The following is a 16922-nucleotide window of genomic DNA, read 5'->3' on the forward strand; positions in this document are numbered from 1 at the left end:
TGAGTGGGTGTATCATAATAAATGGCCTCCTTTGGGGGAAATTAACCACAGATCTCTCCAGTAACACATTGGATAGCTCATTTGCCTATTTTCGCTGCACAAACAATTGAAGCAGCTGTGCTGCCATATTTCCGTGTACACTTTAATATGCGGACATGCACACATTTTCCAGCAGAGAATGTCACCAAGATCGCCTAATGTCATGACCTCTCTACGCAAGTGTATGGGTGATGTGCGTGGTAAGATGGCTACATTGACTTCAAAGCAATTGGCCAATGAGATATTCAGATATTTCCCATATAGATCAGTGGAATTAACCCGTAAGTTTAAGGATAATTCTGCTGTACAGCTTTTATCTTCCTGTTCCAATAAATTGGCAACACTACATTTTATTGCATTCTGTGTCTCTTCTGATTTTGATAAAGATGATGATGTTTTAGATTTATATGTACATTCCTGTACTCCAATCTCTGAATTGTATTATCAAAGGGAAATTTAAATCCATTTTGCATTCAAGTTGATGAATACGTAGATAAGGAATTCAGGTCAGATAGAATAGTAGAGGTATTGTTTGAGCTGGCAAAAACATGAGAAACTGAACAAATCTTCAATGTTAAACATATATAAGAAAAAACAGTGATATCATTCTTAGAGCAGATGTGAATTCAACAAGACATTAATGTCACAGCCTCGCACATTTCATATTGATGTGCATATTTAGAATATAAATGTATTTCCTATCCGTAAATAATTCCGCATTTGCAACCCTCACTGCTATGTCACCACTGCTCGAGAGTCCTCTGATATGAAGGATCTTACATCTTATTTGATTAATGTCTGGTTTGGTTAGGGATAAATTTAGAATAAAGATTAAGGTTAGGATCAGGGTTAGAGTTAGGATTAGGTTTAGAGGAAGGGGAAGGGTCTGGGGTAATTGACCAGGGGGTAATTGTCCTAGAACCCAGTGAAGATTTGTGTGCAGGTCAGTGGGAGGTTTGTGTGGTGACATCATTACCTCATTTAATTTTGCATGATTTAACATGGAACATAACCAATGTCACTGTTGTTTGAAGACATGTAAGATTTTGCAAATCCATTACCAAATTTATTATTTTGTGTACTGTATAAGCTGTTATTTTCGCGTACAGATATTTTTGCGAATGAGGAGGTCGCAAACATTTTCAAGAGATGTTGTTTTCGCGAACTGACACTGACACAACCATAAATGCACTATTAGCCTAGTGTGCATAAAGACATTCTCGCGTGTTGTTAAATTCGTGGTCCAACTGCAATTCGCGAAATTCAATTAAACCCCCACAAAGATAACAGCTGATACAGTAATTTTATTTTTATGAGATTTGTCACTGTTCTAGGTGTTTGATTTCACTCTATGGATGTTAAGAGTCAACCCGCACACACTATGGATTTTCACTTTAGGCCCCAGTCACATATAAACACGGATCCTCAAGGTTCTACATGGTGATCCATGGAGATCAGGGGAGATCCAGGATAGTTTCGACTGCGATGGAGTGTCGACGAGCGTTGATATTACTGTACACACAGTATCAACAGGGCAGCTACACGGATAAGGCAGGAAGAGCGCAGTGTCTACACAGAGAAACACGGCATCTACACGGATCAACACAGCAGCTACAAGGCAGCCACACGGACCATCCCGGATTGCTCTGCCAACACGGCAATCCCCGGATGATGCCAGATGTTTTTGACCTCCAAAAGTTGCCGTGTTGGCTTCCCAGATGTCCCCCGGATCTACATGGACATACACGGATGTCCAAGAATGTCCAAGGCGTCAACACGGATCTCTCCCCGGATCTCCCCGGATCAGATCCAGGGTGGTCTGGGGTGATCACTGATCCGGGATGTCTATGTGACTGGGGCATTAAGCCCTTCATGTGGGAAGATACAATCATGAGGGTCAGGAACAGTAAAGCTGGGTTGACACTTCTTGTGTGTGTCCAATATTCCACAGGTGGCTGGAGGTGAGACTAAGCATCTAGTTAGCTTCCCCTACTTCAACGCCTTTGTCAGTCTGCTCAAGAACATGGAGCTGATGCAGAAAATCTATGACCAGCTCACAGCCGGGACTCGCACAAAACCGGTCACAAAAGGTTTGTACTTGCTCATACATTTGTTGTCTCTTGGATGCACTTTTGCTATTCATATATTTGTCATTTTGTGTAATTGAAACGTTGAGTGAGAAAGACAAATAAAGACATTGCACTTAGAATGAACATGAAACAGATATAGTAGTAGCATAGCTGTGGTGATATTTCACTTAAAAAAAAAACACAAAAAAAAAACCCTAAGAATTTTAACCAAAATTTTTGTAATCATATTTCATACGAGATACACATTGCCAATACTAAATTTAGTTTTGGATAACTTGGCATGGAAAAGGATATAGCAAAGTCTTGTTAACTTGTCTTGTATAACTGTGTTAATTGAATATGTAGGCCTATCTTTTCCTTTTTAGACACGTTTCCGTCAAGATGTATTTTTTCCCCCTCAAATAATATAAAGACTCTTGTGTGTTGTCTGTTTGGATTGTTTCCTTTGAATGTGTCTAGAAATGCTTGTATGTCATTTGCAATTGACGAAAGGAATGATTTTGCCAATTGTGCCATAAGCTGCCCTCCTAATCTGTATGGTGTGGTTGTTATTTCAGAGGAGTTTCTCCACGCTGCTCAACAGTACCCCCAGATAACCCCCATGGAAGTGTCCATCCTTTTTCACATATGCTGCTTGGACCAATCCATTGGGTAAGCATCTCCAAGCACACTTTTCTTGAAGGCATCACTTCACTGTATTAAAAGCAAGATGAAAATCTCAGAATCTAGTCATTTGTCTGAGAAGGAAGAGATTCTAAAATGCCTGGTACTCATTCCTGGAAATCACTGGATTGGTGCATTCAGTCAACCCTAGAGTGCATCCTGTAGTCAGCTGATGACTTATAATGCCAGCGTCTTAGTCCCACCTGATGGAGACTCTCCGTGTTACAATGGGCTCTGTTTCAAAGAGTTGTATGATCCCAATAAAACAAATTCAATTGTTGGGTAATTTAATCCAGTTTAAACATTTTTCAGCAGATTTTTTTGTTTCATCTTCTGCAGTTTTGTTTGATTTTAAATACCGTACAAGATGAACTTGACTGCATGAAGCATCTAAAAGTGCCACCTAGATCATAGACATTTCCGTGTCTGATATTTCCATGTCTGTGATACATGAAGTGAAATCAAGTTATTTTGTAGGTACCTATTTGACTATAAAGGCAACTAGTCTGTAGAAAATGTGAGATATCTTGCAAAGAATACAATGTAAGCTCTTCGCATTGAAATGATATATTCAAATGTTTGCGTAAGACTGACTGTTAGTTGCATAGTTACTGGTTGTTTTGATGGCACATGGCTTTCAAATTATCTCCAAATCTCGATTGATTATCCCTTGAGTTCTAACGTATTAGATACTTCTTGTATCTAGGAGAATTTTTGTGCTGTCATGTTGCATCGGGTGACTGATGTATTTCTAGAGCAGCATACCATTCTACTTTAATATTATATTTATCTCCTTCTTGAAATAATTCAGATTATTTGTATGTTGTTGGATTTCTTTTAATGCCCAACATAATATAAAGGCGCAGCTTCATTCAGGCATACAAAAAAATTGTACTGGCTAACATGGCTGTCTCGTGCTTTTCAAACTGGCAGCAGTAGGAATGTTTTCTTGTTGTACTATACAGCTTTGATGAATACCAGAGCCATTATGCCCTCTAAAGTTGACGCCACAATTGAGCTGTATTTCTTGTGCTTTCTGTCATTGTTGTTGGGTGTTTTGGGTTTGTTTGTTTTTTTTTTTTTTCATTGGCTGGAGAGGGGAAGTGCTAGGGGAGGGATATTTAGTGATTATTGTATGGAATTCTCTGTTGTAGTACCTGTAGAGATTGTGAAGTTGTTTAGTTTCGTGTTGATGAGTTAACTTTGATGTCTTTATGAACAGTGAGGAAGAAGAAGACATTTATTCAAGTGGAATGGAGCGCTCATTCATGGGGTTAGGTTATTTGGCTTTCTTGTTGGTTGATTTTTTTTTTTTTTTTAACATCAACTCCATAATTCCAAAATGCTCGAGAATGCAATGTGTGGTTTCAGGAAACAAAATAACTTAACTCATTCTTATCCACTAATTTCTTTCTTTTTTTCTTTTTTTTTTTTGGTTATAATTAATGAAAGTTTGCATGCCGGGAAATATTATCCATAGATATACAGAAAATTGCTTTCGACAATGGTATATTTGGAAGTACTATCATGGTGTTGATCAGCAACCTAAATTTCAACCACCCTTTTTTCATATAGGTCGGAAGTTTAATGATTGATATGTATAGTGAATTGTAGTTTTGTCAGATGATTGTGATATTGTCAACAGAGAACTTTAATTGATGGCTTTATACCGTATATCAAATGTGCAATTGTATTTGTTTCCTGTGGAGACTGAATAATCTCTGTGAACAGTGATACGATGTTGTGGCATGAAATGCTTTAGATATCTCTGCACTGTGCCATGAAATCTCTCTAGGGTGTAGATGTACTTGCAAAACTAGACATGCCGTGAAATCCACATTACCATCCATTCTTGAATCTTTCACAAACCTCCACAATTCTCCCCTCCCCATCTATGCATGACAGTAAAGTTTGGTAAGTGTGCCTTTGATGCATTGTGTATGATCGACACAGCTTTGATTTGAGGTTTCTCACAGTAGATACTATCTTGGGTATATTTTCAAGGGAGTGTGACTACCATTTAAACACAGGGAGTGTAAGGACACTTGTAATTCATGGACCAAGAGGGATTAATAAGAAAAGATGTGTTGTACCAAATTATCAATGGTCTATCATTTATCTTGTGTACATATATCCGCATTTACCCTTTCCACATTATTCACTAGTCTTTTTTGCTACAGTATGCACTCTACGTCATGTATTTTCACAGCACTCTGTAATCTGTTTGCACATAATCAACAAGCTGACTCTCATTCCTGGAGCTATGACAGTAATCAGTGTTCCCAGCCCATGCCTTGTTCAAATTTTTCAGAGTATTTGTTTCACTGTGCAGTTATTCTACAGAATATGATACTGTTCAGGATTAGTGCAAGACCATGAGAATAGTAGAAGGTGAAATGGGAAAGGTAATGAAAATGAAAAATATAGAAAGTTCAAAATGTAAAAACTTCGACTACCATAGAAAAAAAAAAGAAAGAAACAAAACTTGCCTCTAATTAACCATTTACACATTGACAAAACTCATTGCTAAGAAGAAGACAATTGTGCTAGGCTCAGGAAGGTTTGAATTTGCTCTAGATTTAATTTTTGTAACAAATATTGACATGAATACAGGACGTACATGCCTGCATCACTGTGATATTAAATAGGGTGATGAGACATCTGTAAAATTCTCCTCTTGGTAATTTTCCAAACTGTGCCCACCTCTATGTATATACTATATTTGGAAAGGGAAAAGGGAAAATCAATAAATGCACCAACATTTTGTTTTTCCTTCCAAAATTTTATGAGATTTGATGCCAAAATAATGTGGCAGTGCAACATCAGGCAGTGAACATCAGGTATTCAAACCATGTTCAGATCAGTATTGATTTAGTGACTACTAGTATACAGTAAGTCATTGCAATGCACTGCGCAGAGGTTTGGATGTGTTTTATCCCTTATGATGGTTGTAGATTTAGGAAGATTACTCTAACAGTTAGAAAGATGTACACACCCATTAAGTCTTCTCCAACCTCTTGAACTGGTCCAGAATTTCCCTTTTAGTGATAGCAGTTGAATGAGTAGGCAATTGTGTGCTTCATCTTCAGATATTAGCACAAATTATTAACAATTTTGATGTACTAGTTATTTGATTAAGTGGATGGGTTTGATGGGTGTCAGTTATCTCACATGTATGATGCTAGTGACGAGCATCACTGCATTTAAAGGATGCATGGTGTACTTTAATTAAAAGAGAAACTGGAGTCATCAGTTTAGATCACTAACTATTTTTATGCCTCCGCCACGAAGTGGTGCCGGAGGCATTATGTTTTCGGGTTGTCCGTCCGTCCGTCCGTCCGTCCGTCCGTCCGTCCGTCCGTCCTTCCGTCCGTCCGTCCTTCCGTCCGTCCGTAATGAATTTTGTGGACAAGGTAACTATCGAAACCTGTTGAGGTATCCTAATGAAACTTGGCATGTATGTGTATTAGGGGGTGAAGTTGTGCCTATCAACTTTTGGGTGCACATGCTCAAGGTCAAAGGTCAAAAGGTCAAGGTCAAATACATAAAATTTCACTATTTTCACCATATCTATTGAATGCCTGAAGATAATTTCTTGAAACTTAGTGTATACATGTATTACCCAATTAAGATTCTCTGGTGAAAGTTTGGGTCATGAGGTCAAAGGTCAAAGGTCAAAAGGTCAGGGTCAAATACATAAAATTTCACTATTTCCACCATATCTATTGAATGCCTGAAGATATTTTCTTGAAACTTAGTGTATACATGTATTACCCAATTAAGATTCTCTGGTGAAAGTTTGGGCCATGAGGTCAAAGGTCAAAGGTTAAAAGGTCAAGTAAAGATATTAAAACTTCTTTTTTTTCTCTGTACCTTGGAAAATTGTTCAAGGTATCTTCATGGAACATAGTATATACATGTACTGACTGGAAATGATTATCTAGAGAATGTAGGGTTCATGGGGTCAAAGGTCAGGGGTCAAAGGTCAAGTGCAAGACTTCAAAATTTTACTATTACCCTCATATTTATGCAATGCCAGCAGGGTTATTTTTTTACACTTGGTGTATGCATGTGTAGCCTAATAGAAATTCTCTGGAAAGATTTTTTTTTTCTCTTTTTGCCTCAAAGGTCAAAAGGTCAAAGATCAAGTGAAAGTGCTGAACTAACTTTTTCCTCCATATCTCGGAAGTGGCTCAAGTTACCTTGAAACTTAGTACATATTATGCATATTCTACCTGAAAGTAATTATCTTATGAATTTTAGGGTCAAGGGCCAGATGAAAATGGTAACAATTTACTATTTAATTCAGAAATTGCACTTTTTCTCCACACCTGTACCTTGAAAATTACTCAATGCCTGAATGTATGATTGGGTCAAAGTCAAGTTAAAGTCCTTAAATCCCTAGATACATGCTCTCCTATTCATCCAATTAAACCTACGTCAAGGAAGGTGAACATTCAACACATTTGTGACAAACTTGTCATTCCAATATTTTGCCAATTTTGTGAAAATGTAATCACACAGTGTCCACATGTACTATCTAGACCTATTGGGAAAATCATGCATTATGGCGGAGGCATACCAGTCGCCAAAGCGACATTTCTAGTTCGATCAAGGAATGATGTGTTAGTTTAACCACAATTGGTTATGTGTGTCGATGAGTGTGTGACTGAGCACAGTGCACAGCTGCAACATAACATCTAGAATATTTTGCTGGTTGATATGGACAGAGCGGGCATGTCACCTGAGCGTTATCTACACTGCCAAAATAATCGGATAACTGTGTGTTTTTGTGTTTGCATAACGACATGTCTGTTAACGATGTTTGCGTGTTTCTCCCTCTCAGTCTTTTCTGCCTCTCTTCTATCGCATCTCCAAATATTACGAGCATGGCGACAGAAGGATGCTCATGATGAATTTTCCAGAGGCACTGCATGCAGAAATTCGTGGTCGATTCTTTATAATGCGCATCTTCATATTTGCCAAGTACTTAAACACCCACTACTACTCGTTATGATTTACTTCCAATGCAGACTCTTGATTCCTTGAAAGAACAATTTTTTCCCCCTTTTTGTACATAAATGTCATAGTGCAAGTGAGTGAGCTGATTGGTAATTTGTCAGTGTATGCGTTGACAATGATCCATAATCATAACCATAATCAATTATAAGCATAAAAATAATCGTGATCATAATCATAATATTTTCAACAATAATAACAGCATAATAACAATCAAATAGCACCCTTAAAGGACAAGTTTACGTTCATTAACATAAGGATTGAGAGAATGTAGCAATATTAGTAGAACACATTGAAAGTTTGAGGAAAATCGGACAATCCGTTCAAAAGTTATGAATTTTTGAAGTTTTTGTGCAGTCACCGCTGGGTGAGAAGACTACTGCAGTGTATGATGTCACATGCATACAACAATATAAGGAAAATATAAAGAGAATTTCACAATTTCATCTTTTGAAAAAAGTACACATTCCCTTGACTCGTTACTGACATATGTTATGGGTAATATTATTCCCATTGCCTTTAGAAAGAGGCAAGTCAAGTGCTCTTTTATTATGCGAAAAAGGTGAAAATATGTTGAATTTTCTTTTCTTTATACTGTTGTACTCATATGACATCATGAGCCTTAGTGTAGTAGTCTCCTCATCCAGCGGTTCCAACACAAAAACTTTAAAAATTCTTAACTTTTGCGTCGATTGTCCAATTTTCCTCAAACTTTCACTGATGTGTTCTACTAATATTGTTGCATTCTCTCAATCCTCATGTTTATGAAGGTGAACTTGTCCTTTAAGCTTGTTATGTTGCGTGTGATATGGATTTAATCTTATGCGATGTTGCAATATCAGAGAGTTTGATTTGTCTTCCCATGATGGCCTTACCTTGATACACTGCTGTGGGGAAACTAAACCTTGAAAGAAGACTGCTGGAGGATAGATATGATTTGTGCTAAATAGGAAAGGTAGAGTTTTGTTTGTTTTTATGTACAAATGGGGTCAAATTGACACTAGTAACAGACAATGATAGAAATTCATAGACAGGAAGAGCTGAAGGGCCCATAGAATCTATCGTAGTATTCCTAAGGCATTTATTTTCCTTGGCTGCTCTGTTGTGCAGAAGGAAAGCAGCTACTGTGAACACGGTTTGGAGTTTATGCTCTTGGGGTAAATGACGGAAGATGACATGTTATTGTGCAAAGGTACTGTTCATAGTTACTGTCACTGGTCAGTGTTGCACATTTATTACAGTCTTTTACAAATTCCTGTATAACTGAAACTGTAAATTTCAAGCATGTTCAAATTCAGACTCAATGAAAGTATAGCTGTATTGTATTTTTTGCTGTATTTTTACTCTAGGACAAAAGTTGGAACAGATGAGATCAACATCTTCATCTTCTTTCAAAGAATGCATTATCAGATTTTATTAATACTTAATTGAAATCATTCTCAAGGGCAGGTCATGCAGAGTTGCTTACAATGAACATACAACATTTGTAAACTGTATTCATTCAGATATAGTTCAATTTCAGTTTCAAATTTAATTTATTTTCATATTCTTCATGAAAATAGTTCAGATACAAAAATACAATTATACCATACCAAATTTACAAAGCATAAATTAGGTGAAACTTCACCGGAATGTAAAACAGTGTGTCTCAATATAAATACAAAGGTCTGGTTACAGTAGTGTTGGGCAATGCTCAAAGTACGAGAAATGGGATGGGGCCTACATAAAAGTAAGCTTGTTCAGTCATAGTTCTAACTTATGGAGCAATAAGCTGAGCTTCTGTGGGCCAAAACACTGAAGATCCCTTTGATTTTATTTCTTTGATTTCAAATTGGTGGACTAGTGGTATGTCCAATGTATCTTTGTTTTGTATTGTATTGAAGTCACAGACACATTGATGTGATCATCGAAGCAGCCAATCAATCTGACGCTATATTTCTTGGGGGGGGGGGATGGTGTGGCTATGGCTGTCATTATTTCTGATATTATTGTGAGTTATTTAAGCACTGTAACAGTGGATATTTTCTCATGAGTAATTTTTTTGTGCTCTGCCGAGTTAAATAAATTTTGCATGTTTTTGATTCTGAATCATCAAAACATTACATAGTGGTACATAAACAAGCAAGAAGACATTTGCATGCTTTTATTTTCATGCTAGTGTAAACACAGAAGTTTTCATGGTGCATTAATTCTTGCATATTTTGCGCTACTTTTCACTAGCACAAATTCTAAAACCCATGAAAATATCTTCACAATTTTCTCTGCACATTTTGAATGGGTTGACAACTCTGCAGCGTGAATTCAAGAACCTGTGAATTTGTGTTTTTGCATTGCAAAGCACAAAGAATTGATTACATGAAAGTATGGACGTTTACAATATAGTTTTTGATTGCACAAAATGCTCGAAAATTTCCACTCCGTGAACATTTCCACTGTTACTGTACTCTGAGAGCAATGCATATCCCCAACTTCAATATTTCTACATAACCATTTTCCCAGCATAAACAATAACCAACAAGGCAGCACGAGCTGCCTATGCATAACTACAGACAACTGAACAGTGTCATTGTACTTTATTTGCACAGGGTGTACCTAAAAAGTCTGTCCACATTTTATTACATGCTACTTTCTCCATTGTTTGTCATTGTCTGCGTGAAACTTTTCCTCCAAGAGTACATACCCAAGAATGTTCGGTCCATGGAAGAACATTACAAAACATATTTTTGTCAAATGATCATTTTAATCCGATAACATATGATGTGTGGTCTTACCCACATTATATGATTTTTACCCCTTTAGGCCTACAGTTTATTCAGTTCATGTGGATGTGCACATCATGTAACAAATGTAAACATAACAAGGCCAGTAATCCATGTTCATAGTGGGTACACATATGTCATTACTTGACTTCAGAACTAATGTCCATTGTGGAGTTTGCTGTTGAATGGTGCAGTGATTTCCCTCTTGTGCAATTGATATGACTGCTGCCAGTCTGGAGTTGGAGTCCATGTCTTTGTTCTAATTATTTAAGTTGCTGGATTCTTTCTCTCTCTTTGATCAGCTAAGAAAATCGGCAGTGACTGTTGATTTCAACTTGCCTGTTTTCTGCCTTTGTTTGTATTTTATCCTAGCAAATGCAATGTCCTCTTTGCCCAATTTTATTTGCAAACAGATGCTTTTATGTAAGGCTCTTTTTTATTCAGCATTTCTTTTATCTAAGACAGGTACAAATATCACCTGTGATACCTTATGATACTCTGTGAATTGTCATATCTTCCTGTATTCTCTTTCTTTTTATTGACTTATTTACAACTCTTTGTTTGAGGTTATGACATTTCGAATCCCCTTGCATGCATCTACTCAAATTGAGTTTTTGAAGCAAGATGAAATGCAATGTATAATGTGCATAATCTGTCAATTTGTCAACTTTTTGTGGTGATTGTTAAATTTGTGTCAGCATAGATAGATAATAGAAGCAAATATAGAGGATGACTACATTGTTATTATTTACAGTTGCTGGCAATCACCAATGATGGTTACAGTACCTTTTCCCTTACTGCACTGAAAGCTTTCAGTAATCAGGTGTTTGGTTCAGGACCCTCATCAAGTAACTCTTGTCATCTACACTGTCTTGTAACGAGATGAATTTATGACGGTGACAAGTCATTGAAAATTGAATTCTGAAAGGAGAAGACTGAAACTGGAGCCAGTGAGATGACTTTCTTGTCTTAATGAAAAATAAAGAAGAGAGAGAGAGAGAAAAAAAAAATTTTATGAACAACTAGGACAGATTATGAAATATGCTTGTGAAGTGGCTGTATTAAGAAAAGTGAACCACTCCCACCGGCATATACATGGAAAAGTGCTGTGCTGTGAACACATCCCTTCTTTCCTCATCTCTTGTCAGGCGTATCACCATGAAGGATCTGCAGAAGATCACCCCACCCACAGACCTCATCAAGAAGATCCAGGTGTCGCAGCCCAAGGAGCAGGTGGAGAGGACCCTCCTCTTACAGGGTCTGGAGTCCGTCTACCGGTTCACGCTGGGCTCTATCGCTGGAGGTGAGTGTGTTTGTCAGGGGGGTGACAGCTACCTACTAAAGGTACCCATTCCCTGTCAGTGTGCGGCCTCAGCAGGGATGAAGGGTGCCACCGGAGGAACATAGATTTTCATGAAGAATGGTAGATTTAGGAAACACCTACATTATAACCAAGTGCTCAAGGAATTGTGCATGTGATGGAAAAAGCCTTCAAGAGTTGCCACGATAGGGCATCAGGCAGACTGAAGAAAAAAATATGTGTCTGAAGAGTGTCCAGTGTAAAGAAAGAAAAAATTGTGTGCCTCTGAATTTAATGGTATTTTCAAGACACATGGAGTGACTTCATTTTTATGTCAACAAAACTGGAAGTAATGTTTGGAATTATGTGTCACTGTTAAAGTTTGTACTTTTAATTTAGACAGCTTTTTAGGATTGCACAATGACCTGGTCAGAAGTAAAAAGAAAAAAGAAAAAAAAAAAAGCAAATGATGATATCTGTGTTGTCAGCTTAAGAAGTCAGGGCCATTTTCACTCTGTTACACAAAGTTGACCATTCTCAATAATTCAAAACTTGTTTGCAGCCACTGGTGCTACAGCAGTGTACCCCATCGACCTGGTCAAAACAAGAATGCAGAACCAGCGAAGCGGTCAACTGGTCGGAGAGTTGATGTACAAGAACAGCTGGGACTGTTTCAAGAAGGTCATCAGGCACGAGGGCTTCTTTGGTCTCTACAGAGGTAAGTCAAACATGCGGCCGGTCACTTGGAACCTGAGATTGTGCTGGAGTCATTTCAGAAGGTCCATGTTCTCAAGTTACTTTTTTCTTCAAGGAATCTTAGTCTTCATCCTGCCGATGATGCGAGATGTGTTGGAGGTAGTCCTTGGATTAGTGCAGGATCAGCATTGTGGGTGATGTTGTTCTCATTTGGAAGAGTAGTATGACCTTACAAGACAGTGATATTGATGCATCACGGTAAAGGTGGAGATTTTGTGCAACAAGTATTTGGCACTTGGTCGAGTATAATGAATTTCATTGGTTCATAATTTCATTGTTTGTCAACCCTTTCCATGCGATAGTGTGAATTCACAAGGATGAAACTTTGTAAAGTATTTGCATAATGTTGGTTTCATGTTCGCATCACATCAAGCAAATTGGATAAAAACATCAGTACCATGAACTGTAGTCCCAAGTTTAGGTGAAGCATGCAAGGAAAGTGATTTTATCATAGAGAGTAGAGATTCTGCCGCGATGTGAGTTAAAATGTATGAAAGCTCCAAGTATGTGATAGTGAAAGTAGGTGGGGTAAGGGTGATGAGGTTTTGTAATGAGCATCAACTGACTGCTTGATGTGCCACTGCACCCACTGATGTCTCTCCCCCAGGTCTCCCTCCCCAGCTGGTGGGAGTGGCTCCAGAGAAGGCCATCAAACTGACCATGAATGACCTGGTGAGGGACCATGTCAGGAGAGAAGATGGCACCTATCCATTCTGGGGAGAGATGCTGGCCGGTGGATGTGTGAGTAACCCAAGGCCACTGGTCTAGATTTGTGGGAAATGGAAAGTGGCCATATTGTGAAACACAATGTCATAGTTTATTTAACTCTTATTTAACTCTTTTACCATTGTCTGGTTTTTCAACTGTACATAAACTGAAAATAAACCTCGAAAACAACAACAACAACAGCAACAAAAAGTCATAGGATACACTGTTTTATAAGGGGTAAATATTGAAAATATTTCTAGGCAAGTGTAAAATCCACGATGAGGAAAAATTCAATGAGGTATATTCAGGGTTAAGTCTGAAGACTATCTGGTGTCTTCATAGTTGCCCTGTTCCTTCAGTTCTTTATTTGAATTGTTAAGGTCACTTCCCTTGGTGCTGTTGAAAGCTGCGACGAGGGGGATTGGAATGTGATTGGCCAATGAGGTTCCTCCCTCCGAGAGTTGATGCTAACCCATCTGTCTCCCGTTTTTCCTCATCCCAGGCTGGTGCATCCCAGGTGATGTTCACCAACCCTCTGGAGATTGTCAAGATCAGGCTGCAGGTAGCTGGGGAGATCCAGACTGGGCCCCGTGTCAGTGCCATCTCGGTCATGAAGGACCTGGGTTTCTTTGGGCTCTACAAAGTAAGAAAGGGTCACCAGTCTGTTTTAGACTTAATGGTGGCTTACACTTTTGTATCATCCTGCATTATATTTGCATGAAATCATCTCATATGTGACGATTATTCCAGTGAAAAGGACAGTAGCTACATTACCAATTTGCCTTATGTGATTGTAGGAGTGAGATGCCATCAATGGGCGATGCTTAATGGAGTATAGTCACCATTAGCAGTCACTGTAAAATGGGTGGTGTGCTGAGTGGCAGGTATTCTATCAAGTATTAGTAGCTCGTAGCTCTGAGCAATTTCTGTTACTCCATCAGTCACTCAAGATATGTCTGTTAACATGCTTAACCCTAAAAGGGCCGGGGGGGGGGCGGAATCCGCCCCCCCTCGACGTTTCGCGCTATAATTCTGTAACGCAAGAAGGCCTCATCGCGAGGCTTCTTGACTTTCTTCGTTCAAGTCTCGCGCAACTTTTGAGACCAAATTTGCAACGTCCGCGCATACTTTTGCGAAGCCACGCCCATTTTTGTAACGGAATGTCGCTCCAAAACGGGCACAATTTTGTGATTTTGTGTACATTTCCTATGGAAAACAGTGCTCTGTCATGAAAGGCATAAAAACCTGATTATTTTTACAATTAATCACTTTCATTGATTAATTTTGTGCTAATTATGGTAGAAAAGTGGTCAGTGACAATTTCCAATGAAAAAACAAAGAAAAAACAAAAGTTGAAAAACAAAGAAATACATAAATTCTGAAAACAATAAAATACATAAGAATTGAAATGAGTTTTGGAAGTTTTTGTGATGTACAATTGTTGAATATGCTAAAACAGATTTACAGATCAAAAATTAGACTCTCAATGCTTTTAATTAAGCTAAAATATCACCTTGAGCTTAATTTGCATAATTAATTAATTAAAATTAGAAATTGATTGTTTCAAAAAATCTTATGACACAATCTTGTAGATTATGACGCGGGTCTCACGCATGCAAAATTTCATCGCGATCGCACCACCGATGGCCGAGATCTCAGGGGGGGGCGGAATCCGCCCCCCCCCCCCCCCCCCCCCCCGGTCTGAGCATAGCCAAAAAAGCCCGGCCCCTTTAGGGTTAATCTGTACACATCTGGCAGAGTGGTTATTAACTCACAGGAAGAAATTAGAGAGGAAAAAAAAAAAACCTTCAACCTGTTGAGGACGAGTCCCAAGTATTTAATACTCAGGCAGGTGTGTATGGGAAATGCGTATTGCAGCAAAATCACTCCGTCCTCAATGGGTTAGATAACAACATAGGTATGCCATGATTGGTTAAAACTCTAAATACTAAGATTTTGTTTCCTTTTCATGATGAAATAGATGTTTTATAAATAAGAATTTATTTTAATGTATGGAGCAGAAAAATTTAGGCTAAATAGTTATAAGTTTCTTGGCAGCCAGGTAGAGTTCTGTAATGTCTTTAGGAAGACAATCATTTTCTGACCACCAAGTTGTAATTTCCTGTTGTTTCCTTGCATCCAGGGGGCGAGGGCGTGTTTCCTTCGTGACATCCCTTTCTCAGCCATCTACTTCCCAGTCTACGCTCACCTCAAGACGTACTTTGCAGACAGGGAGGGGCACAATTCTCCCACCTCGCTGCTGTGTGCAGCCACATTAGCAGGTCAGCCATACAATTTCATTCTTTGCGTCTCTTTCCCCCTCTGTTGTGATTTATGTCTTGTGTTTTCAGCCTTGTCACTTTGCTTCGACTCATTCAGTTGTTAGTCCAGCCTACCGTTTGGTACCATACCATGTGGCAAAGTCAATTTTCTATTGTGAACTGACCTGCTACATTTCTAGACAAATTTGATAGAAATTTGCTATGCAGGTGGGGGACAGACAGGAGAGGTATATACTAATATTGTGTACATAGCGTGGTCTACCTCCACTCGTGCTTGAGTTGACACACAACTTCACTTAAACAACTCTCCATTCTAGATGTGATGAAATACCATATGGTGTGTGTAACATCTATCAAAATACAAGCTCTTTGCTTGAAGCAAAAGGTCACTTCACTCTTTCCAAGCATCTAACTTTCTCTAGCACAAATTACTGGTACCTTCCCCAACACTGTCGTGATGAAATCCACCGATTTCATTCAGACTTTCTGTGAATGGCAACTAGTGATCACCCGTATTGCTGCATGAATAACCCTTTCCCCACTACACTGGATGACATAGGCAAATACATGTCTCTTGTTCATGTATTTGCTCTTCAATGTGAAAATGATAAATATGAAGACTGTCTTTTAGAAGTGAAGAAAGAAAGACATCCGCAAAGTATGTGCAGTGAAATACATTCATGTGTGTCCATGAAAAGTTTCTCTGACAAGCAAGCCGTTGCAATGGACATTTAACACTCAAATATATGCATCCGATAAATTCCAATTTTAGGGGAATCAGATTCATTGTTTTTAGTGACTTCTTAGAATAAACCTCAGATGATGAATCCAATTGAAATTGCACCTTGTAATTCTGACATTTTTCACTGTCTGGCAGCCATGATTTCAGAATGACTGAACTTTATTTGTAACCTTTTACACTTGGTAGCAGGAAGACCATTGCTGCATGTGATTTGACTCACAAGATTTGTCATCCTTTCACCATCAGGTGCTCCGGCTGCCTACTCAGTAACCCCCGCAGACGTGATCAAGACAAGACTACAGGTGGTAGCAAGGACAGGTCAGGCAACCTACTCTGGCGTCATTGACTGCGCACGGAAGATCTACAAGCAGGAGGGCTTCAGAGCGTTCTGGAAAGGCGGACCTGGTAGGATTCTGGAGTCGGGGGTAAAAGGGGGTGCATGGATGGGTGGGACAGGTATAGTTTGATCGACATGCCCCTTGGGAGACAATAAAAAGTGGATATCAGCCTCCAGTGATGCTCAGATAATAATGTACATCGGTGTGAAATGCAGTCTTGAAGTAT

At 38.7% G+C, this 16922-nt stretch overlaps 1 protein-coding gene across 1 annotated transcript in view; it reads left to right on the top strand.

Moving 5' to 3' along the window:
* Window positions 1-16922, top strand: part of LOC140237946 (electrogenic aspartate/glutamate antiporter SLC25A12, mitochondrial-like) — a 46963-nt gene that overhangs the window by 23136 nt on the left and 6905 nt on the right. Inside the window, exons 7-14 of the mRNA XM_072317875.1 lie at window positions 1991-2129; window positions 2687-2780; window positions 11719-11873; window positions 12433-12588; window positions 13234-13367; window positions 13837-13977; window positions 15478-15616; window positions 16605-16763. Of these exons, the coding sequence (XP_072173976.1) occupies window positions 1991-2129; window positions 2687-2780; window positions 11719-11873; window positions 12433-12588; window positions 13234-13367; window positions 13837-13977; window positions 15478-15616; window positions 16605-16763 (1117 nt within the window). The remainder of the gene's footprint in view (window positions 1-1990; window positions 2130-2686; window positions 2781-11718; window positions 11874-12432; window positions 12589-13233; window positions 13368-13836; window positions 13978-15477; window positions 15617-16604; window positions 16764-16922) is intronic.

The sequence above is a fragment of the Diadema setosum genome, chromosome 14 (genome assembly GCF_964275005.1).
Source record: "Diadema setosum chromosome 14, eeDiaSeto1, whole genome shotgun sequence".
NCBI classification, from domain to species: Eukaryota; Metazoa; Echinodermata; class Echinoidea; order Diadematoida; family Diadematidae; genus Diadema; species Diadema setosum.